Source organism: Actinia tenebrosa, unplaced genomic scaffold (assembly GCF_029948245.1).
Source record: "Actinia tenebrosa isolate PJP-AT-01 unplaced genomic scaffold, QUT_ActTen_1.0 utg344__unscaffolded, whole genome shotgun sequence".
Classification (NCBI taxonomy): domain Eukaryota; kingdom Metazoa; phylum Cnidaria; class Anthozoa; order Actiniaria; family Actiniidae; genus Actinia; species Actinia tenebrosa.
In genome coordinates, this window is record NW_028292606.1 from 546,681 (window position 1) to 572,045 (window position 25,365).

The following is a 25,365-nucleotide window of genomic DNA, read 5'->3' on the forward strand; positions in this document are numbered from 1 at the left end:
CCCCCTTCCCCTAACTATCAAAAATTTACTCTCAGCTTCGAGTGCATTCGTCGGATCAGTACAGTTCATATTTCTGAGTAAGCTTGTATTACGCCTCAGATGTTCTGGACCTGTGTCTACAAGGTCCCCTATCTAGGAAAATAGAGAAATATGAAATCAATTACCATAAAGACTACCATTTATAGAGTTCTTCTTTCAATAAATATGTACGAATTCAAAGAATGGGCGACGAGGCGATTTAGTGCAATTCGAAATTCGTGATTGGAATGAATGAATGATTTAATTTTCTTAACAATCGTTTTTTTTTTTTCAGTTCCGACTGACAGCCCATTAACTACTGCTATGGGTGGTGAATATAATTTGCGGGCGTTGACGCTTAAGTTCATTAATGATCATCTTCTAAACTCCTCGCTATTTGGCTTTTAAACTATTTTTGGCACCTTCAGCTTGTATTTCAACATACTATCATGCAATAAAAGGTTAGACAAAAGAATGTTAAGAGGTAAATCAAACCGCCCTTTGGCGAACTCGTGGATACTCGAGTGCTTTATTTCAGGAATCATTCGTATAAGCCTTTTTGGCTAACAAAAGGCGTTGCGTTATGCGTTACTACTTATCTTGACCTTCAAAGGTCAAGGCGCTTACAATCGATTTGTTGCCTGAAGTTTTCACATAAAACACTTTATTTGCAGTATGGACTAAGCGAATGTTTTATAGAAAATTCATTTAGAAATACTATTCCATTTGACTTTGTTCAAGTCTGTAAATTACTGATTATTTATTGGAGCGAATTCTCGTTAGTTGTCTCCGTCGAGCGACATCTATTGAGTATATTTGTACCTTCGCAGTGGACATACAAGAACATTGCTTCGGTCGTTTGTGATTTCCGAAGATCAGTCTATTTTTTAGTCAGAACGGCTTATTTGGATGACAAAACTAGCCGAACTTTCTTCAAGACTCCATGACTCTCGTTTTGAAATCTGATGAAAAGTTCTTTTTTTCGATGCATCCGGCTCTACCTACGAGTCTTCTGTTTCAGCAAAAAAAGGCTTGACTTATTATTGGAATTTTAGTTTAGGCGTTAATCGTATTATTTTACTTCAACTTGCATCTTTCCTTGATTCTTTTGATATAAATAATCCGAAGATAAAACTGAAGATAAAAAATGTCCGAGTGTGCCCATACACAGTGGTCCACAGTACTAGAAATATCCCACATGAAACATCACCAGTTCGTCATATGAATAGCGAAAGTAATCTTCAGGTGATTTCGGAAAGCGCGCAATGCATGATTTTCTGACTTGAAAAAGAATCAATCCCTAACATGACCGCGCGCCTAGAGTCTTGGACGAAACATCGCCGTGATGGACGCCATTTTGTTTTGAATTGGATTTAAATATGTGTTCTCTTGAAAGGTGGTGCGAAATATTGGTGAAAAGAAGTCATAGCTGCACAAGTCTATAGTAATGTTTTAAGTTATGTACAAGAAACATTATACAAGAAAAGCTTATTCTAAGTGAGTGTTTATCCGTTTTTTTTATTTGTTTTGAAAATGATTGAAAACTTGATAACATGCTCAAATTGCTATTTAGTAGTAACGTGTATGTAAGTATATTGATATTTTTAATAACAATGAACCTTTTTTTGGTTTAAAAATGTGTTGTATTTAGGTGCTATTCTCAGTACATGTGTTATGTTCTTGATTATTACCGATCCACTCATATCTTGTTTTTTCCCCCTGTTTCTCGAGGCGCGCAAAGATCTATTGGGATTGATTCTTTTTCAGCAAACGCGATTTGCAATCTGATTGGTTAATCGATTTCCGTCAGATCACCTGAATACTGAGTAAGAGGTTTGTGCTTGTTAGTGTCGTGAAGCGCTCGTAAGCAGATGACGTAAGACAATCGATAAACGTTTAATTATCGATCTGCTAACATCTTAATGAGTGAGCGAGTGACACATTAGCATATTCAGGCCCTCAGAATAACTCGTTTCTACGCTTCGCGTATCCACGAGTTAAAAAGGATGGACGTTTTGCATGGTCAGTATACGGGGCAGCTACAAAGTAAAATGTGAAGTAATTTTTAAAGTCGGAGGTCAAGCAGTGCACACTTTACCCCCTCTCTCCATCAGTGCACTGTTATAATAGTATCAGTCAAAGCTAAAGTTATACGGATAAGATAGAAGTCGAAAAATACGTGAGGATCCTGAGGATTGAGCCCTCCGCCTCTATCACTAACTGAGCTAAATTTAGCCTGGTTGTTTTGGCTCATTAGCGTCATGATTGATGCCGGCCGAAAACATAAAACTCAACTGTAAAGTCAAGAGTTGTTAAAAGATTTGTTGGGCCTAGATTCAGTGGGACAAGATGGATTTTGAACAACTTTTGAGTTTACTGTGTGTGTGTGTGCATTTAGTTCTATTGCATGGTCATGGAACACCAGGGGCTGCCCCCTCTCTTCCTTTTCCCTTTTCCCACACTAGTCTCATAGATTTTTCAATCTTAGTCCCCTCCCGAATTTTTAGGGTGCTCCGCGGCCCCTGAACACAAACGAAATGCAATCGACCTTAGATGCAAAAGGTGAATGCACAAAGTATTTCTACTGATATAAAACCATTGAAATCTAAATGCCATGGAATTCACAATTCACAGCAAAGTTATTTATTTATCAATTTTTTAGTACAGCAGAATTTGACATATATTTTCACATTGAAGTGACTCAAGCAAGTCCCATACATTCATTAGTAATAAAGTTATTTTATAAATAGCTCGTGATTTGATTTTTAGCCTGTATTGATTTGTTAGCTTTTAGCTGATATTAACTTCATAAATAAGAATTCTATCCATCAAGAGGCATTATTACATGTTACATTAATGACAAAAAGAAAAAAACGAAAACAAAAATATAAACACGAAAGTTATCCGTTTGAATAATTGGTATTTTGTTCTAGAATGCACATGATATTCTGATGTTGCTTCTTACCAAAATGATAGCAAAGTTACTGACTTTTCAAAACATGTTATATTTGCAATAAAAAGATAAGATATTTCTTTTAATTCGGTGCATGACAGCCTGTAAACTGTATCACAATGGACCTTCAGTTATTGCATGGCAGCCGTTTGAATTCTCATGAATCATATGAATTTATTTAATTGTTTATGCAAACGTAATCTCTTCCCGAAGCTTCTGTAGATATTGTTCATATCAACATGGCTGCCGCATGATAAAAGATATGTCTTTTCTTCTTTCGATAAACTGGATGCAGTGGCCTTAACTTTGGTACACTAACAAAAGTCATGATGAACAAAATAAGTTTTTCACCCAAGCTAGACCACGATGCACCATGTTTGCTATTTTAGAAAAGATCTAGAGCGAACTGAAATAATGCCACTTTCAAACTTAAGCCCATTTTTACAATAGATTGGAATATATTGGTTCTACACCCAGGTAAACTAGAATTTATATATACTTTTCTTATGAAGTACACAGAACATCCTTTTCCCTTATTACAGGCTTGACTTGATCTTCTTTAATGACGCGCGCGATTTCGTACTTCATGACCTGTAAAACGGAGAAAAATGTGGTAAAAATGTGGTAAAAAACGTGATTGCCATTTAACGTGGTCTTTCGAGTCAACGAGGGATTCACAAAGGGAAACAATGTAAAGAGCCAATATTTTTGCACCTTACGATTTTTCACCTCTCTGACAATAGTCCCCTTCACGGTTCCCTACGCCATCTTGAAAGGTAACCGGGCCTTTGCATCGAAGCGAGACGAACGGTGAGCTTGCAATGATAGAGACCTTTTTTTAACACCTTGGACAATTATTCACATGTCTCTATCATTGCAAGCTCAACGTTCGTCTCGCTTCGATGCAAAGGCCCGGCTACCTTTCAAGATGGCGCAGGGAACCGTGAAGGGGTCTATTCTCGAACTAATAAACTTTGTAGTGAAAGCTAGAAAAACGCACCACTATGCAATGGAGCTCTAAACAAATTTTGTTGGAATTTTAAGTTCATTTAGAAACCGGCAACAGCTAGCTTGTGTTGCTACAACCATTACAGTCTAAACATTTAGCAAAATCAATATTCAATTGAATGCTAGTCCTTTGATTTTAATTTGATGTTACCTTCAGGGCAGAGTTCTTCCATGATACTTCTTGTTTTAACCCTAAGCTCTTTAAATGATGCAACAGAGAAAACATTCTTTGCTGGATCGGACACCAACTGCCGAAGTTCATTTTGGTCCACACTCCCACCAATACCCAAGGAGTAGACGCGGAATCCCTTCTGTTTGATTGGGAGGACTGCTTGATCTAGAGGAGTGTAGGTTCCCCTGTCCTTAGTTTGTATTCCGTCGGTTATCACTATACAAATCTTTGGAAGGAAAAACACAAGTCGAACAAAATTAGGCAATTTGAGGTATGTTCAAATTCTAAACACTCAAAGCTTGAGCCGAAAAGTTTGAGAGGAGATTCTTATTTCTTCTTGATCTTTCAGTTTGATCTAGATGAAGGTTTGTTTTTGTTCTAGATGAAGGTTTTTACAAAACAAACGATTCGAAGCCAGAATTTCATTGAACGGGCCATGCAAATAAGAGTGGCTAAGCTGGCTGTTGCGCTGGGGACTAAAGAGATTGTTAAGAGATGAGTCCAGAGTTTTCAGTTGTCTGGTTAGTTCTCCAGTCTAATTCATGTGGCCATATAGGCGCAAGGTGCTAGCTTATAACCTATAACTAATAAATAGGAGAGTAAACAACCTTTAATTTTAACCTATGAGTTATCTTTGTTAGAGCTCGGACGGTTAACTCACAGATAAAACTGGCCAAGTTAGAAATCAAGGGAAGAAAAACCGGACAACCCTAGATAATGCAGAAAATAATAAGCATACTACCTTCGTAAATAAATTAATGTATCAACGTAAAATACAGCTATTTAAATGAATATTGAAAAAGACGTTTTTTCTTGCATGTTGGATTTTGGATGTTGGATGTTGGATGTTGGATGTTGCATGATGCATGATGCATGTTGGATGTTGGATGTTGGATGTTGGATGTTGGATGTTGGATGTTGGATGTTGGATGTTGGATGTTGGATGTTGGATGTTGGATGTTGGATGTTGGATGTTGGATGTTGGATGTTGGATGTTGGATGTTGGATGTTGCATGTTGCATGTTGCGGGTAAACCTTCACATGCCTTTTTGTGTGTAGCTTAATACTGTGATATTATCTTTCAGTTTAGGTTCATTTCTTTGGAATGTTTTATTAACATAGTGACGTACAATATCATACCTTATCAACGCTTTCTCTCATTCCCGCGACAGCTGTGAGGACCATTTGGTTAGCCTTAGCTATTCCTTTATCAATAAAAGTATATCCTCTTTGCAATCTCATAGCATTCACAATTTTGGCATATTCTTGAGCAGTTCTCCTTGATCCGGTCAATGTGTTGAATGTAAACTCGACTTTGGCGGTACTACTGTAAGTCACCATAGCCACGTGGGTTCCGTCCTCACCAACCTGGAACTCGGAAATGATTTGACTCAAGAATTCTTTCATGGTAATCCAGTTACGCCTTCCGATACTTCCCGAAGAATCCACCACAAAGACTAAATCCAAGACTGTTTTACATTCTGAAATGAATTGAACACAAAAATGGCGATAATTAGTAACTTCAAATTATACTTCTTTAAATAGTAACTTTAATTATACTTTAGACTTATACACTTTGCGTCATGGGAATATAAAGTACTACGTGTATGTTTCAGACAATGACTACGTGTCATTCTTAGTATTTTTTCCTTCAGGTGTGTATCCAAGGACGGATCCAGCCAAAATTTTAGGGGGGGGGGGGCACTAATCGAGTTTAGGGGGGGCTAATTGAGTTTCTTCCGTCAACACAACGGAAAACAATATACAAAAGCATGGTTTTTTCTGCTAAAAGGGGGGGCTTCAGCCCCCTTTGCCCCCCTGGATCCGCCCTTGGTATCGGTAACATATGGAAGATGAAATTTAACATATGTTAAAGTACTCAACGAAAGAAGAAAACTGGCGTTTTTTTTCTTCATTTCTTGTTAGCATTTTTGTTCCGAGAGATATTCAAGTTTTAAGTTCATGCTAATTAGAGGGTTGATGACTTTAATTTAAGTCACCTACAGGCATTCAAGAGGATTGAAATAGCAAATTCCAAGGAGACCAAGCCACAAGTTGTTTCGTGTTTAGTTTAAGAAGATTGATTGTCCATATTACAAATTGGATGAGCATAATAAGAGTAAATGGTTTGAACCCAGGTGTTGAAGTTTGGTGTGAAATGTTGTCGTCCGGGTGAGTGTAGTCTTGAGAAAGACTGTTGTTGGTGGTGACTGACGTTTCGACAACCTGAGCGGAAGTCATCTTCAGAGTCCAGTAAGAAAATGAACATAATTGATGGTTTTCACGGCGGCCATGTTGGAGGAACTTAACAAAAGAATTGTCAATGAAATCTTTTGCTATATCCTCCAGCATGGCCGCCGTGTCTTTTGTTATTCAATTCTTTTGGGAATGGTTGAAAACCATCAATAGAACTCAAAGGTTATGACGCTTTATACCTACACTTCAGAATCCATTTCCTTAGCTTTTTTTGTTATGTTAATTTTTATTATTGCCTTGTTATTCTCAAAAGAGCTTTGGCATTTGAAATTGAAAATATATTTTGAAAAAGATTGGGGTAGAAACGTAGCTATGATTTAATAGAGTTAGAGTTCATACAGGTTAATACTTACTGCAAGCACTTTCTGCCGCAACTGTTATGAGTTTATTTTTCTCGCATGCCGTCTTCCTAAGCAGACATGGATTGCGGTACGTCACATCATCCGATCCACAAACAGGTTCTGATCTATAGGGGCACGTTTTCGGACATACACAAACTGGAGATTCATCATCTAACTCACAAACCGAGTAAGGCTTTGAGCAAACGTATGTGTCACATGGATCTATGAATACCAATAAGAGGGGATTATTAGACAATTGCAAAACTTAACAAATCCATTGCCTCTATCAAACACAATTCTTACCAGGGAAGCAAACTTTATCGATAATTTCTTGGACTTTGGGTTTTAGTAATTGAAAAGACTCCGAAAAAAACACATCTCGATTGCGGTTGGTAGCAATGTCTTCAAGTTCCTCCTTTGCAAGCGACTTTCCAATACCCATAACATAAACGCGGACGCCTTTCTGTTTGAGAGGGCGAGACGCTTCTGCAAGAGGGGTGAATTCACCGCGCTTTGTCTGTATTCCATCGGTAATCAGGAAAAGGATCTAGGAAAAAAGGTAAAAAACCCCATAGCGTATAAAGATTATTGAACAAATTATTTGTTGATGTTTGTCGTGTTGTATCGATTGATTAGTATACAGTCCTTTGACAAAACGTTGTCCTTGATCGGATCATCCCTACGCACCTAGACCGAAAAGGATAACGGGTAAATTACCCAGAACTTGCGTCATCCAAACTGCTCGCCAGTTTAAATCTTCGCCGTATGCTCGAGGCATGGTTTTAGCAAATTAAATGGATCGAAAACAGCGAGCTCAAGACGTGTTAGATAAGATATATGGCAGCTAGTAACTGTGAATTAATTATCCCCATGATCCTTTTCGGTCTAGGCGCGTAGGGATGAAGCCGATCAAACGACAACGTTTAGTCAAAGGACTGTAGGCCTCTTGCATGTGACGTCAAAGCACCTCGATCTGAGAGACAAAACAAAATAATTCCAAACTCCTGAGAATTGGAACATATTGTTTTGCCACGTGGTTTTGGCCCCCAGATTGAGCTTCATTTCAAAGTGCTGCGAGGGGTCCATTAGTCACTAAATAGCTACTATTAGATAGTATTTAGTTTGATTTTATTTCACGGTTTAATAGCATCCGCTCTATTCCGAACGCTCTTAGTTCTAAATGGACAATAGGAGGACGTAATATTTATAAACATTGTCATTGAATTATCACGTTAATGTGCCAATCATTCTAACATTGGGTTTGTTTTTTTTTCAATTTTATTTAATGGATTGTCCAATAGCACCGTTGCAAGCGACTTCAAAGCAGCTCAATTTGGAGGACGAAATAAAATAATTTTCAAGAGAATTCTTCGTTTGCACGTTACGTCATTGCGGCCATGCTGGTACAAATTAACAAAATATTTCTCATTAGCATCCATTGTTAACGGTACCACAATGGCCGCCATGTTTTTGTCTTTTAACTCTCTTGGGAATGCTTGCAACCCATCAATGGGAAACCAAACCTATTGTTATGTCCTTGAAATTGAGCTGCATTCCTACTTTTAAGGGGGACTATAAATTTCTTATTGGAAGTTTAATGAACAATGAACCAATAACTAATTTCGTCATTGTACGACCACCTATTTCAATATTATTTGCTAGGGGAACTAAACAACACCTCGGAACTCATGTTGGACTACTATATACTCCACTCAATCATCAGCAATATAACCTCTGCAGCACTCGAGCGTATTGTTGTCCCATTTCAGACCACGTGTCATTCCCTTGACAATAATATTCTTTGTTTGAGTTGTATCTAAGGGAATCACGGGTGGCGTAGCGGTGTGAGCGCTCGCCTCTCATCAAAGCGACCCGAGTTCGAGTCCCGCCGGGCTCGGCGCTGTATATGAGTAGAGTTGTTTGTTGGTTCTCTCCTGTGCTTCGAGGGTTTCTCCGGTTTCTCCGGTTTTCCTCCCCAAAAATCAACTCCTAAATTCCAATTCGATCATGGAATGAGGGTTACAGGTTTGTTAGCCACTGGCTATTAAGTGCTACCCTCGTGAAAAAAGGACGGTTATCCATATTCATGTGTCTTCTCATGTGCAACCTTAAAAAATGATACCCTAGGGAATGAAACGGGGATGGTCTGAAATGGGAAAACATTACGTCAGAGCAGAAGGTCTATTCGGCAGCGCGCGTGTAATGAAAAAGACGTCACGAATTGGTACCTTAGGAACGTTGGTCCTCATTCCATCCTTGACTTCGAATAAATCCGTGTTAGCCAATATTAGAGCCTTATCTATGTAGGTATATCCTCTCTGCCATCTCATACTGTTGATGTAATTTCCATAAGCTTCAGCTGTAACTGCAGATCCTGTTAACGTGTTGAATTTAAGAATAATTTCTGGTTCTGTACTGTATGAGATCGTTGCCACATGCGTTTTATCTCCTCCAACCTTGAACGATTTGATGACCGAATTCACAAAATCCTTCATTCGAACCCAGTTCTTACGGCCAATGCTGCCAGATGAGTCAACCAAGATACCAAGGTCTACTTTTGCATCACAAACTGCGAGACAAAACAAAAAGTAGAATATAGACAAAAAATCAGGTTTGAAACGTTTGTTTCGCCTGGCATTAGAATGAGTCCCGAAGGTGTTTTTGACAATACCGGAATAACAATCATGCGTAGATTGTATCACATATTTTTTTATTGGGTTTGCTCTTTCCACATAGAAATTAAAAGGCGAGTAGAAAATATGAAGTGATGAACTTTTATTCTGATAATATTCATATCATGGTTGGCTGCAAGCAACGCCTCATTGAGGCGGGCTTTTGTTACCATCCTTATCAAATGCATTTTAAAAGTTGTGAGCGTTTTTTGTTATATATGTATGTATACCTATTCCAAAATAGTTCGTCTAGTCAAAGGAAATGGGCATGAAGTACTATACCATTTGAATGGCAAGCCCCCTCTTCATCGATTAGGATTACTGAGGTACATAAAGTGACATAGTGCAAAATGTAGCACCTTCGTCTCTGACACCACCTTATAAAAACTCTTCTTTATTATTGTCATACACTATTTAAGATAACCATCTACTTTTTCGAAATGGCAATTGTAATGTAAGACTTACCGCATTTTCCTTTAGAGACGAACGTTAGTGTTTGGTTGAGATTGCAGGATGCTCGGCGCATACTGCATTCACTTCTGTAATGCATTCCATTACTATAACACGCATAGTCAGGCTCTTTTTTCTCGCACACGGGACACACACATTCTGGATTGTCATCTACTACTTTGCACGTGGAAAAAGGACGAACTAGAGCACAGTTGTAGCCAGCGCATGGCTCTGAAACAATTCAATAAAAGCAATTTAAAATTGAGCAATTGTCTTTTTCTTAGCAATAAAATCAACTTAATTAGCGTTTCAAACAATTTATAGTGAATATTTTCGAAGATATATGCAACAGTTCTCCCCCACTCCCATTGTAAGGAATGTTTACAAAAACAACAACAACAACAACAACAACAAAGAAGACATCTTGTACACACTCGAACATCCAGATTTACTGCAATGCGAAAGAAAAATATTTCATAAGAGATAGAAGGCGTATCTCAAAATTATAACAGCTATAGTTACAATGTGTACTTACTGCAGATCCCCTTTCTTCGTACAGTTATCATGATGCCCTTCCTACATGAAGCCTGTCTCATCAGACACTCGTTGTCATACGTCTTCCTGTTGGTACTACAAACGCGGTCTACTATAGTTGGGCATTTTTCAGGACACTCGCAGACTGCTTTGTCGTTTCTTTTCTTGCAACTTGAATAAGGTTTGGTTGAACAGTCGAATTCAAAGCATGGGTCTAACGAACGAAAAAAAAAAACAAAAACAAAAACAAAAACAATTGATAACTGGTAAACTAGCTTGATTCTTTGACGGGTTGGGACAACTAGGATATAGCTGTTAGAAGGTTGCCATTCATTTGAGATTAGTGGGTAAGGCAAGAAATATTGTGGGTTCTCATGAAGGGATCAGTCATTCCCCTGACATTTTATTATACGAGCAAGCAAGCAAGCAAGCAAGCAAGCAAGCAAGCAAGCAAGCAAGCAAGCAAGCAAACAAAATAAAAGAAGGCAGACAAAAAGACGAGTTAACTTGAAACGATGCAACATTACTTACCACATTGACCCCTGTTACGGACTGTCATCATCGTTTTACTTCTACAAGCAGCTTGTCTCATCCGACATTCGTTGTCATAAGTATTACCGTCAGATCCACAGACATAGTCCATGGTCAAGGGGCATTGTGACGGACAGACGCACCCTGCTTTGTCGTTGATAGCCTCGCACGAGGAGTAGGGCGTTGAAGAGCAGTCGAATTCGAAACAAACATCTACCATTTCAAAAATGCATTTGGTAGTTTATTAGTGAATGTTGTTGATTAAAAATAAAAAATAAAAATAAAAATAAATATATAAATAAAATCGGAGTTAAGATTTTCCATCTATCAAGTAGCCTCTTTTGCAGATATTGGCATGCTTTCAACTTTTCAATGAAAAATGACCTTCGTGACTGTAAGTGCTACCTTAAGGCTGGTTTTCACTAACGACATAAGCGACGGAAGCATAAGCATAAGCATGAGCATAAGATAGTTATGTGCTAGTGAAAATGAATGTGACAGAAGCATAAGAAAAACAATAGGAAGCCATAGTTTATACAAAAATCCAACGTGCGCAGGGGACTGAGAAAAAGAATTTGATTGGCTTACCACCTTGTACTTCTGTATGTTAGCGACGGAAGCATAAGAATCTGGTTTTCACTAGCGACGTAAGGACGGAAGCATAAGCATAAGCATAAGCAAAGGAAACCTTCCGTTCCTTCTGCTTATGCTTTCGTCGATGTTCTGCTTCTGCTTGCGTCTCCACTTTTTGATTTTCATAAGAACATAAGACGTCTTACGCTTCTGCTTCTGCTTCCAATTCTGCTTCCGTCGCGAGTGAAAACCAGGCTTTAGGACATTATCTGATGCTTGGGCATATAAAGAATTTCCCATGGAGTAACTCCCACTAACCTCCAAATTATACCTTCATTTCAATCCTCCCTCGCCGCCTACAATCACATTCACTTCAGTCATGGATAAGTTGTCAATGAATGGAAAGGGTAGAGGGGGTCAAATCTACCTTTCACCCTTCCCGGTTTTACTCCTGCATCATAAAGTAAAAGAAGCAGAAGACATAGGAGGTAGTACTGAAATAAAAACAATTAACGTGGAGTCCAATGTATAATTACTTACTGCAGTGTCCTTTTCTGCGAACCGTTATCATCTTTTTACTTCTACAAGAAGCTTGTCTCATCTGACATTCGTTATCGTACGTGTTGCCATCAGATCCACAAACATAGTCATAGGTGGTGGGACATTGGAAACGACAAGCGCATACTGCTTTGTCATTATCATTCGTACATGTTGAGTGTGGCAGTGACGAACACTTGTAACCGAAGCAAGGATCTTTGTAAAATAAAAACGAGATTCAATATCTTTAGCTAAACTGAAGACAACTTAAGAGGATAAGAAAACAATTTTTCGGTGCTCCGTTCAGTATAAAGTATGCAGGGAGTGATGGAAGCATGATGGAAGCATGACGTGTTTCTTTTGGCACTTCCTAAGTGCTTTGTTACTGAACAGAGAGCAAAAAAAGCTGTTTTAATTATTTTATTATATTGGAAGAAAAAACTCTTGGTAGGTTTTGAAGCCGTTTTCCCACAATTCTTTGCAAAGTTCGCTGCGTGCGCGGATGGCGTCAGCTTCCATACTCCGTTTATTTTTAGAAAAATTAATAAAATCTTCCCGTTTTTTCTTCCGACGAACTTGACCATGTTTTTATCGTTCTCTTGCATCTCACTTTACCTAAACATTGTCACCAAACTCATTTATTCTTTTGTTTAATTAGTATTTGGATATTTTTGCGATTCTTTTTGCTAATATTAAAGATATTTTTCAATGGTCAACTGACGTTTCACGTTTGCCGTCAACGAGATTCTTAAACTCTCTAATAAAGCAACATTATCGACCAATCAGAGCGTGCGTACTAACTAAGCTATAAAATAAGAGTGAGTTGATCATACAAGCATAAAAAATATGGTTCTTACTGCAGTGTCCTTTTCTACGAACTGTTATCATCTTGTTATTCCTACATGAAGCTTGTCTCATCTGACATTCGTTATCGTACGTGTTGCCATCAGATCCACAAACATAGTCATAGGTGGTGGGACATTGGAAACGACAAGAGCATACTGCTTTGTCATTATCATTCGTACATGTTGAGTATGGTGGTGACGAACACTTGTATTCGAAGCAAGGATCTGAAAGAGAACGGTGCAAATTGTTAATGTAACCAAAACTATCAAAGATTTCATTTGCTTGGCACATTACAAGTTGTTAAATCCCTTTGAAATATTAGCGTGTATTTAATCAATTACAAATATCCACTCGCGTTCTAAATGGTTGGGAGCGCGTACTTTAGAACATACCGTAGAATATACCGTCTGTAATATTCATATTACCGTCTGTAATATTCATATGTAAATGTTAAACCTATAGCTGTCTAACTAGATTAACTTTTTAGTCATTTTAGATAGCTTGTACCTTAGTTCTGAACAATTTCTTAAAAAAATACTACCGAAAATAAATCTTTGTGTATGTCTATATGTCTATACAGCAAATATTTCATGTAATGTACGATAAACAAGCAGTAGTGTTGTATCGTGTATTTATAACAATCTAAAAATATCATTTCTTGCATGAAATAAAGTAATGAATAGTAATTTAGCAGTATTTCTAAAAGTACAGTGTTAATGCAATTGCAAATATCCAGCGAACAAATGTATGTTTGTTCATAAGAAATATAGAAAGGGAAATGTGAACTTACTGCAGTGTCCCTTTTTGCGGACAGTTATCATCTTGTTACTAATACAAGCTGCTCGTCTCATCTCACACTCGTTTCTATATGAATTACCGTCAGATCCACAAACCCAGTTGATGGTATTAGAACAGTTCAATCGACAAGAACAGACTGGTTTATCATTGACGACTGTGCACCTTGAGTATGGCGGGGACTTGCACTCGTATTTGTAGCAAGCATCTTGACAATTGGAGAAGAAAATTGATAAATCAAATTGACATTCATTCGATATTCTCGAGAAGTGTACTTTTCACAAACTCTTCTTGAGAGAGAAGAGGGGAAGCGCTTTCCCATGCAAATAAATTTAAATCAAAGTCAACATTTTTCAAATTGAAAATTAATTATTGCCAATGCAAATGCAGTGTATAGAAAATTAATTTACAAACGTTAATAGGAGTATAAATGTTTTAACGATGTACTGTTTTGCTTAATTCAGCAGTTTTAAAACGTTTAAAAACGCGACAAGAAGAATACTTACCACAGTGACCCTTTCTGCGGACAGTTACCATCTTGTTACTTCTACAAGCGGCGCGTCTCATCTCACACTCGTTTTTATATGAATTACCATCAGCTCCACAAACCCAGTTGATGGCATTAGAACAGTTCAATCGACAAGAACAGACTGGTTTATCATTGACGACTGTGCACCTTGAGTATGGCGGGGACTTGCACTCGTACTTGTAACAAGCATCTGAAATTAATGGCAAAACGTTGCTTTTGGTTAAAGAGATTCCTGGTTATAGATACTACGAAAGTTTATATTTGCAGTACCGAATGACACAACCAGAGGGAAACTTACCACAGTGTCCATTTCTGCGCACTTTAATCATCTTGTTACTAATACAAGCGGCGCGTCTCATCTCACACTCGTTTCTATATGAATTACCGTCAGATCCACAAACCCAGATGATGGCATTAGAACAATTCCATCGACAAGAACAGACTGGTTTATCATTGACGACTGTGCACCTTGAGTATGGCGGGGAATCGCACTCGTATTTGTAACAAGCATCTTGACAATTGGAGGGGAAAAAAATGGATTTAATTCAGATAAACTCTCATTGTATATTCTCGAGAATTGTAATTTGCACAAACTTTCCATGAGGAGAGGAGAGGGGAAGCGCTTTTTCATGCACAGAAATTTATATCAAAGTCAACATTTTCAAATTGCTCGCACAATTTTAGAAATAACGATTATGATTTGATATTTAATAAGTACCTATGCAAATGCAGTGTACAGAAAATTAATTTACAAGCATTTGTTGAAATATAAATGTTTTCAAAATGTGTTGTTTTGCTTAATTCAGCAGTTATAAAACGTTTTAAAACGCGACAAGAAGTAATACACACAGTATGAGTGGTCGTGTTGTAAACGTTCCTTTGTGTTTCACTAAAATTTTCAAGATAAAAGTGAATCTGCCAAAGAAAATCCAAAGTAAAGGTTATGCAAATGAAGATGATTCTGTATCAGAATCATAAACCTCTTCATGGCCGTGATTTCTATTTTATATTCCTCATGAATTATTAATGAGTTTGTTAAGATTACTTACCACAGTGTCCATTTCTGCTTACAGTAATCATCTTGTTACTAATACAAGCTGCTCGTTTCATCTCACACTCGTTTCTATATGAATTACCGTCAGATCCACAAACCCAGTTGATGGCATTAGAACAGTTCAATCGACAAGAACAGGCTGGTTTATCATTGACGACTGTGCACCTTGAGTATGGCGGGGACTTGCACTCGTATTTATAACAAGCATCTGAAATTAATGGCAAAACGTTGCTTAAAAAGATTCCTGGTTATAGATACTACGACAGAATGTTGTACATTTACATACAGAAAGACAATGCTTTTTCTATCAAATCCTGTAATAAAATTTGAAAGAAAAAAATCCAAATGAAAAATATAAACCATATAAGAAATATAGAAAGGGAAATGTGAACTTACTACAGTGTCCCTTTCTGCTGACAGTTATCATCTTGTTACTTCTACAAGCGGCGCGTCTCATTTGACATTCGTTGTCGTAAGAATTACCGTCAGATCCACAGACATAGTCCATGGTCACGGGGCATTGTGACGGACAGACGCACCCTGCTTTGTCGTTGATAGCCTCACACGAGGAGTAGGGCTTTGATTTGCAGTTAAATTTGTAGCATGGATCTGGACATCAAATATAGAGAAGAACATAAAGACAAAAATAAAGAATTGATAAAATTGTTAGAAATATATTATTAAAAAAAAATAATTTTAAGAAGATATACCTTCTGCGAGAGTTCTTCTTGAAAAAGATGTCCATTTTCATATATTTTATGGTATATTCTTAAAAAACGAAAATGGTTTTATTTGCTATACCAAATGACACAACAGAAGCGAAACTTACCACAGTGTCCTTTTCTGCGGACGTTAATCATCTTGTTACCAATACAAGCTGCTCGTCTCATCTCGCACTCGTTTCTATATGAATTACCGTCAGCTCCACAAACCCAGTTGATGGCATTAGAACAGTTCAATCGACAAGAACAGACTGGTTTATCATTAACGACTGTGCACCTTGAGTAAGGAGGGGACTTGCAGTCGTATTTATAACAAGCATCTGAAGTTAATGACATAAAGTTGAATTATTCTCATTTTGGTAAAACAATTTGTATAGACAGAGTAACGATGTATGATTCCAGAATTTTCTTACGATTGCATTAAAGTGCAAAGTGAAAAAGCATGACCACATTCAACTCATTTGCATACTTCTATACACTACTTTTTGCCTGCCAAACGAGCCTTTTTTGGTAAAAGCAGCCAGCTTTGCATCGAAATATGTCGGTTTAACGTACATAACCTGTACATAGAAGTATACAAATACATTGATGTTGTCATAATTTCCTGTGAATCTACAAATATTGCATGTCAGCATATATCGGCAAAAGTTTTTAGAAAATTTAAATGATTAAGGAGATTTGTAAAAAAGGAGAAGAAACTAACACAAATAATATCCTTCACTTTCATATATAACTTATTACTATGAAAAAAATATTACCCCTACTAGCTCTGCGCATTTGATTATTTATTCAATTTGCGTACTATAGATAATAAATATTATTATTACTCTCACAGTATACGTTTGGATCTTTTTGAATTTTTCCGAACATTCAGATCCATGCGAACCGTGGAATCCATGGCGTATCTATTTTTTTTGCTGGTAATGGATCGGAGTTTTTGCACCATCACGTGCCCATGACCGTAACACAGCTTGGACTGCCTGTGGTTAGATGGCAAACCAATAAAATTTATTTGTTCTAGGAAATTGAATTCTTTTTTGTAGAAAACGATTGTATTAATCCTGCCATCTAATATTGCTTCTGCCACTTGATGGTGCAACTCTATCCCCACAACTTCCACCCCAATTTCCACTTTGATACACTTCGATTTCAAATAGTAAAATTGGAGTTAGAAAGTATACTCACTGCAGTGTCCCTTTCTGCGGACTGTGATCATCTTGTTACTTATGCAAGCGGCTCGTCTCATCTCGCACTCGTTTTTATATGAATTACCGTCAGCTCCACAAACCCAGTTGATAACAAAGGAACATTTCAAGCGACAGGAACAGACAGGTTTGCCTTTGACGACTTCACAGGATGAGTAAGGTGGTGAGGAACAATCAAAGCGTTTGCAAGGATCTAAAAAAGGGGGAAGAAAAAAAAAATTCAATGAAGAACACGCTGCTCACAGGTAGCAGGAAAAGTAGCACCCTCCGTATTTTTGAAGCCCTGCATGGGATGGCCAGTGACTAATCCCAAGATCTACTATACACTGAATAGACTCGACTCACTGTATAGACTTAAAATGGGATAACCTTAATTTCAACTTGATCCGATTGTTAATTTTTGTAAGTAATCATAAGTTCATGAGGGTAATCATACCACAGACTCCCTTTTTCTGTACTGAAATGGTCTCGTTCTTTTTACAAGCATCCTGACGCATCATGCATTCATTTGGATAGGTCTTGTTATCGGATCCACAAACTGGATCAGTGGTGTTCTCGGGACATTCCTCACATTTGCAGCTTATGATGCCTGTATACTGGTCTGCCTCACACATCATTCCAAAGACAGGAAAGATAAAAGCTGTAAAACAGTAAGATAAGTTTTGTATAAAGAGGCATTGTTTGTCAAAATGAAACATCTGGCGGACAGATTGAAAAAAAATATAATTTCTTCATATTTGGTCTAAAGATGTAAAATACCACCTATTTTAAAATATTTAAAATATAACGCGCGCTGATTGGCTGGCAACCGTGTTTATATCAGAGAAAAGAGAAAAATCGTTCAAAAATATTTTATAAAAGCAATAAAGAAACGCCAGCTTATATCTCTGTACTGTGATATAAACACTCTGGGAACTGTATATCACTCGAGAAGCAAGAGAGATAATAGACTGATTTCACTTTTACTTTGAGAAAACTGAGAAATCAATTTTGGCCTTTGGCGCCCTCAATTCTCTCTAAATCGAAGCTAAAAATGGTAATTCTAGTAAAAGCGATCGATATAGGCTGAATAGAGTGCGCCAACGGCCAAATTTTTATTTAGGTAGTATTCCACATCTTGATGAATTGTGTGTTGATATATTCTCGAATAAAAAAGAATGCCAGTGAATTGGTTTCTTAATCTTGCCTAATAGACCCTATGCAAATGCTTAATGTTTTACCTTGGCTTGGCTTGACGCATTGTTTATGGCAACCACTGGAACAGCATTTCAATTTAGGAGGGCAATCACTATCGGATTTACACTGATCAGGTCTACCGTCGCACTCTCTACCAAACAGTCCTTTCCAATTCATTGGACATGTTCCTTAATAACAAAAAATAAATAAGGATAATAAAAAAAGCATTTTATTTTACAAAATCAATTAACAGTGAAATTAGTCAAAGAATGAAAGATGATGGAAAGGGTTTTGTAAAAAGATGAAAATAGTAAGGAAGCTGTAGGAATGAACAAAACGAAGAATAAAGTTAGATAAACTTAGATACATCTTATCGCAAAGATGTTGTTATATATATCCATATAGTGTACACAAATACGGCTTTGTTAGTTTCACATAACAAGATTCCTTCAATTAAGTGTATATATAAAATAAGTAGAACATTTTATACCACAAGCTCCTTTACTGTGTACTGAGATGGTCTTGTTCCTTTTACAAGCATCCTGACGCATCATACATTCATTAGGATAGGTCTTGTTATCGGATCCACAAACTTGATCAGTGTTGTTCTTGGGACATTCCTCGCACTTGCAGTTGATGATACCAGAAGTTTGGTCTGCTTCACATACAGCAAAGGACGGAAGTGCAACGGCTGAGGAGACAATATGGCGTTAACTAACTATATTGTTTTATTTTTCAATGTGTTCTGCCATGATATATTTTTCAATAGTTTTCTTTACCTTGGTTTGCCCTGACGCACTGTGTGTGACATCCACTTGAGCAACACTTCATTGGAATAGGACAGTCACTGTCAGAGCTACATTCATCAGGTCTTTCATCACACGGTCTGCCAAAAAGTCTTTTCCAGTTTCTTGGACAAGTGCCTAAACAAATAGACAATCAACATAATACAAAGCAATGTCACAATGAGTGTTTCTAGAAATTTCTCATCACATTGCTAACTATACAGAAATGCAAGTGTTAACAAACAAACAAACAAAAAAAAAACAACAAAAAAAACAAAAACAAAAAAAAAAAAAACAAAAAAAACAACAACAAACAAACAAACAAAAAAAAAACAAAAAAAAACGCTTTCTTTAATTAGTTCTATCTTAGTAATTAAAGTTTTAATTATTTCCAGAAAAAGAAATATTTAACTTTCATACCACAAGTTCCTTTATTATGTACTGAGATGGTCTTGTTCTTTTTACAAGCATCCTGACGCATCATACATTCATTTGGATAAGTCTTGTTATTGGATCCACAAATTGGAACAGTAGGTTTCGTGGGACATTCCTCGCACTTGCAGTTGATGATACCAGACGTTTGGTCTACTTCACATACAACAAAGGCAGGAACTGCAACGGCTGAGGAGACAATATAGCGTTAGCTAACTATTTTGTTTTATTTTTCAATGTGTTCTGCCATGATATATTTCACAATAGTTTTCTTTACCTTGGTTTGCCCTGACGCATTGTGTGTGACAACCACTGGAGCAACACTTCATTGAAATAGGACAATCACTGTCAGAGGTACATTCATCAGGTCTACCATCACACGGTCTGCCAAAAAGTCTTTTCCAGTTTCTTGGACAAGTTCCTAAACAAATAGACAATCAACATAATACAAAGCAATGCCACATTGATTGTTTCTAGGAACTTCTCATCACATTGTTAACTATATAGAAATGCAAGTGTTAACAAAAAAAGTGTTTTCTTTTATTAGCTCGATCTTATTCAGCAAAGTTTTAATCATTTTCAGTAAAAGAAATATTTAACTTTCATACCACAAGCTCCTTTATTATGTATTGAGATGGTCTTGTTCTTTTTACAAGCATCCTGACGCATCATACATTCATTAGGATAGGTCTTGTTATTGGAACCACAAACTGGATCAGTGGTGTTCTTGGAACATTCCTCGCACTTGCAGTTGATGATACCAAAAGTTTGGTCTGCTTCACATACACCAAAAGCGGGAACTGCAACGGCTGAGGAGACAATATGGCGTTAGCTAACTATATTGTTTTATTTTTCAATGTGATCTGCCATGATATATTTTTCAATAGTTTTCTTTACCTTGGTTTGCCCTGACGCATTGTGTGTGACAACCACTGGAGCAACACTTCATTGAAATAGGACAATCGCTGTCAGAGCTACATTCATCAGGTCTATCATCACACGGTCTGCCAAAAAGTCTTTTCCAGTTTCTTGGGCAAGTCCCTAAACAATAGACGTTCAACATAATACAAAGCAATTTCACAATGAGTGTTTCTAGAAATTTCTCATCACATCGCTAACTATATAGAAATGTAAGTCTTAAAAAAAACAACAACAACAACAACAACAACAACAACAACAAAAAAAAAAAAAAAAAAAAAAAAAAAACGAAAACAAAAAGCAACAACAACAAACAAACAAACAAAACAAAACAACCCCCTCCCAAAAAAAAACAATGTTTGCTTTTATTAGTTCTATCTTATTCCTTAAAGTGTTAGTTATTTCCGGTAAAAGACATTATTTAACTTTCATACCACAAGCTCCTTTATTGTGTACTGAGATAGTCTTGTTCCTTTTACAAGCATCCTGACGCATCATACATTCATTAGGATAGGTCTTGTTATCGGATCCACAAACTGGATCAGTGGGTTTCTTGGGACATTGATCGCACTTGCAGCTGATGATACCAGACGTTTGGTCTGCTTCACATACAGCAAAGGCAGGAACTGCAAGAGCTGCGAACATAAGATAACTCTTTTGGTTAAGCGCTTGGTTAATATCAGTCGCTAATATTTTACGTACCATCGATCTATTTTTATTATAAATGAATATTTTCAAAATATAAACTTCAAGTAAGTTTACCTTGGCCTGCCTTGACGCATTGTTTGTGACAGCCGCTGGAGCAGCATTTCATCGGAGTAGGACAGTCGCTGTCAGATTGACATTGATCAGGCTTACCGTCACATTTTCTACCAAAAATTCCCTTCCAGTTTCTTGGGCAAGAACCTTAAAGAAATGAACACATTTAAAAATTGTTGGCATGTAACAAAACGTTCAAGTTAGATGCATTACGGCAATTGCCATAGGGTTTGCTTAAAAAAAATCTCATCAAATAATTTCATACCACAAGCTCCTTTATTATGTACTGAGATAGTCTTGTTCTTTTTACAAGCATCCTGACGCATCATGCATTCATTTGGATAGGTCTTGTTATTGGAACCACAAACTGGGTCAGTGGTGTTCTTGGGACATTCCTCGCACTTGCAGCTTATGATGCCAGATGTTTGATCTGCTTCACATACACCAAAGGCAGGAACTGCAGTGGCTGAGCAGACAACATGGTGTTAGCTTACTATATTGTTTTATTTTTTAATGTGATCTGCCGTTATATATTTCTCAATAGTTTTCTTTACCTTGGTTTGCCCTGACGCACTGTGTGTGACATCCACTTGAGCAACACTTCATTGAAATAGGACAATCACTGTCAGTGTTACATTCATCAGTTCTGCCATCACACGATCTGCCAAAAAGTCTTTTCCAGTTTCTTGGGCAAGTTCCTAAACAAATAGACATTCAACATAATACAAAGCAATGCCACATTGAGAGTTTCTAGGAATTCTCTTCGCATTGCTAACTATACAGAAATGCAAGTGTTAACGAAAAAAAACGTTATTTCCAATAAAAGCAATATTTAACTTTCATACCACAAGCTCCTTCCTTCTGTACTGAGATGGTCTTGTTCGTTTTACAAGCATCCTGACGCATCATACAATCATTAGGATAGGTCTTGTTATTGGATCCACAAACTGGATCAGTGGTGTTCTTGGGACATTCCTCGCACTTGCAGCTGATGATGCCAGACGTTTGATCTGCTTCGCATACACCAAAGGCAGGAAGTGCAACGCCTGAGGAGACAATATGGCGTTAGCTTACTATATTTGTTTTATTTTTTAGTATGTTCTGCCATGATATATTTTTCAATAGTTTTCTTTACCTTGGTTTGCCCTGACGCACTGTGTGTGACATCCACTTGAGCAACACTTCATTGAAATATGACAATCACTGTCAGTGTTACATTTATCCGGTCTACCATCACACGGTCTGCCAAAAAGTCTTTTCCAGTTTCTTGGGCAAGTTCCTGAACAAATAGACATTCAACATAATACAAAGCAATGCCACATTGAGTTTTTCTAAGAATTCTCTTCGCATTGCTAACTATACAGAAATGCAAGTGATAACGGAAAAAAACTACGTTATTTCCAATAAAAGAAATATTTAACTTTCATACCACAAGCTCCTTCCTTCTGTACTGAGATGGTCTTGTTCGTTTTACAAGCATCCTGACGCATCATACAATCATTAGAATAGGTCTTGTTATTGGAACCACAAACTGGATCAGTTGGTTTCTTGGGACATTCATCGCACTTGCAGTTGATGATACCAGACGTTTGATCTGCTTCGCATATAGCAAAGGCAGGAAGTGCAAAGGCTGAGCAAACGATATGACATTAGTTTAATATGTCGTTTCTTTTTTTAGTAATGTGATCTGACATTATTTTTTTTCCAAATAATTTAACTTACCTTGGTTTGCCCTGAACGCACTGTGTGTGACATCCACTTGAGCAACACTTCATTGGAATAGGACAATCGCTGTCAGAGCTACATTCATCAAGTCTATCATCACACGGTTCGCCAAAAAGTCTTTTCCAGTTTCTTGGGCAAGTTCCTAAACAAATAGACATTCAACATAATTCAAAGCAATGTCACATTGAGTATTCATAACATTTTCTCAGCACAGTGCTAACTATACAAATATGCAAGTGTTAACGAAAAAAAGGAATATTTACTTTTATAAGTTCTATCTTATTCATAAAGAGAGAATTATTTTTGTAATTAAGCGGTTAGCGCCAAAAACTATTTTCTTGAAGAAAGGCTGTTTTACAAGGCTAAAATCTTGTTATTCAGAAAATTTAACATGTTTGGAAGTAGAGACGACCGATGAAAGTGGAATCACAGTGTTAAACCAAAGTAAAAATTTTATTCGAAAATGAGGTTTAGGCCTGCATTTGCTTATTTTCCATACATTTTCTATAAAAAAGCCTGACAAAGCTACATTATAACACAAATGCAACAAAACATCTTTGTACAATTGAAAATACCGCTTCAAACAAGCATTTTATCATAGTAGATCAGTTACTAACTGTTAAAAAAAGGTTTTGAGTGTTAACCCAAAACGAAAATGGGAATCAAAACTCATACGAAAGTCTAGTTTTTGGCGCTTTTTGCCATTATTGCTCGTTATTGAAAAAAAATTCCTCTTAAAGTTTTAGTTATTTCCAGTAAAAGACACATTTAACTTGCATACCACAAGCTACTTTATTATGTACCGAGATGGTCTTGTTCTTTTTACAAGCATCCCGACGCATCATACATTTATTAGGGTAGGTCTTGTTATTGGATTTTTGATATGCATTGGAAACAATTGAATTAATAAATAATAAATCTAAAACGTAGAAAATTTCATACCACAGGCTCCTTCTTTTTGTGGTGAGATGGTCTTGTTCTTTTTACAAGCATCCTGACGCATCATACAATCATTAGGATAGGTCTTGTTATTGGATCCACAAACTGGATCAGTGGTGTTCTTGGGACATTCCTCGCAGTTACAGCTGATGATGCCAGACGTTTGATCTGCTTCGCATACAGCAAAGGCAGGAAGTGCAAGGGCTAAGCAGACAATATGGTGTTAGCTTAACATATTGTTTTATTTTTTTATGTGTTCTGCTATGATATTTTTTCAATAGTTTTCTTTACCTTGGTTTGCCCTGACGCACTGTGTGTGACATCCACTGGAGCAACATTTCATTGGAATAGGACAATCACTGTCAGAGGTACATTCATCAGGTCTACCATCACACGGTCTGCCAAAAAGTCTTTTCCAGTTTCTTGGGCAAGTTCCTAAAGAAATAGACAATCAACATAATGCAAAGCAATGTCACATTAAATGTTTTTAGGAATTTCTCACCGCATTGCTAACTATACAGAAATGCAAGTGTTAACGAAAAAATAAACGTTTGCATTTTTTAGTTCTATCTAATTCATTACAGTGCGACTACTCCAACCAAAGCCAACTCGATAAATTTTCTACAAATTAACCAATCAAAAGTAGGAATCTGAACAATAGAATTGCTACAAATCGGACAAATATCCATGGGTTTACACGGCTGAGAAGACTGCCGGTACCTTTGTTGTCGAAGATAAACATGCTTTCGCATAGCAACATGGGTGATAAGATCTAACAGTGTCAGCCTGATTATATCTTTGTCTGGAAGAAACGAACTGTAATCATGAAGACTGTGTTCTATACTGTCTCTAATTTGCTTTCCTGTCGTATTTGAAGTCGTACAATATTATTTTTTTATATCTTTGGTGACACAAATCAGTAATCACTACACCTTTTGCTGTTCATTAACAGAAAATGTACATTCATTTGTGCCAATAGTTGTATCAATAACGTGTAATGTACTTTCATCAACACCACAAGTAACATCATTAGCGCGGATCAACTTTCAATAACGACAATTGAATATGCGTGTACATTCATAGGCATCAATGGACAATCAATAGCGCGTTTGTGCGCTCATATGCGCGGAATTTATTTTCATTTGCGCGAAATTCAACTTCAATAACACCAAATGACAAACAATAGCATTTATGGACAATCATTTACCCAAAAGTGAAAATTCATTAGTGCTATTAGCATAACCATTGACAATCTATAACGCGTTTGGACAATCATGAGGGTCAACGTTATATTCTATAGCGTGGTTCAACAAACATTTGTATGATTCGAATGAACAATAAGAGAAATAAAACAATCATTAGCGATTTTTTTAAATCACTTTAAAACATATAAAAAACTCAGGTAACTGCTTCCATAATAGCGGCTGCGTCGGAG

At 37.0% G+C, this 25,365-nt stretch overlaps 1 protein-coding gene across 6 annotated transcripts in view; it reads right to left on the reverse strand.

The window, feature by feature from the left end:
* Positions 1-2,638: 2,638 nt before the first annotated feature.
* The window catches only part of LOC116306989 (uncharacterized), a 78,854-nt gene continuing 56,127 nt past the window's right edge, over positions 2,639-25,365 (reverse strand). For 5 of the 6 annotated variants that reach the window (XM_089025484.1, XM_089025487.1, XM_089025486.1 and 2 more), the window contains 34 exons: positions 24,222-24,365; positions 22,696-22,896; positions 22,402-22,545; positions 22,112-22,312; positions 21,821-21,964; positions 21,532-21,732; positions 21,270-21,413; positions 20,942-21,142; positions 20,487-20,630; positions 20,198-20,398; positions 19,867-20,010; positions 19,578-19,778; positions 19,152-19,295; positions 18,863-19,063; positions 18,417-18,560; positions 17,633-17,836; positions 17,177-17,389; positions 16,099-16,311; positions 15,666-15,878; positions 15,265-15,477; positions 14,514-14,726; positions 14,193-14,405; positions 13,682-13,894; positions 12,903-13,115; positions 12,049-12,261; positions 10,936-11,148; positions 10,406-10,618; positions 9,886-10,101; positions 8,977-9,317; positions 7,052-7,295; positions 6,761-6,970; positions 5,292-5,632; positions 4,131-4,377; positions 2,639-3,562 (listed from right to left, as the gene is read on the reverse strand). In XM_089025484.1, coding sequence (XP_088881610.1) covers positions 3,531-3,562; positions 4,131-4,377; positions 5,292-5,632; positions 6,761-6,970; positions 7,052-7,295; positions 8,977-9,317; positions 9,886-10,101; positions 10,406-10,618; positions 10,936-11,148; positions 12,049-12,261; positions 12,903-13,115; positions 13,682-13,894; positions 14,193-14,405; positions 14,514-14,726; positions 15,265-15,477; positions 15,666-15,878; positions 16,099-16,311; positions 17,177-17,389; positions 17,633-17,836; positions 18,417-18,560; positions 18,863-19,063; positions 19,152-19,295; positions 19,578-19,778; positions 19,867-20,010; positions 20,198-20,398; positions 20,487-20,630; positions 20,942-21,142; positions 21,270-21,413; positions 21,532-21,732; positions 21,821-21,964; positions 22,112-22,312; positions 22,402-22,545; positions 22,696-22,896; positions 24,222-24,365 — 6,737 coding nt within the window. In that variant the 3' untranslated portion in view covers positions 2,639-3,530. The remainder of the gene's footprint in view (positions 3,563-4,130; positions 4,378-5,291; positions 5,633-6,760; positions 6,971-7,051; positions 7,296-8,976; positions 9,318-9,885; positions 10,102-10,405; positions 10,619-10,935; positions 11,149-12,048; positions 12,262-12,902; positions 13,116-13,681; positions 13,895-14,192; positions 14,406-14,513; positions 14,727-15,264; positions 15,478-15,665; positions 15,879-16,098; positions 16,312-17,176; positions 17,390-17,632; positions 17,837-18,416; positions 18,561-18,862; positions 19,064-19,151; positions 19,296-19,577; positions 19,779-19,866; positions 20,011-20,197; positions 20,399-20,486; positions 20,631-20,941; positions 21,143-21,269; positions 21,414-21,531; positions 21,733-21,820; positions 21,965-22,111; positions 22,313-22,401; positions 22,546-22,695; positions 22,897-24,221; positions 24,366-25,365) is intronic. The other variant, XM_089025488.1, reaches the window with a different exon arrangement.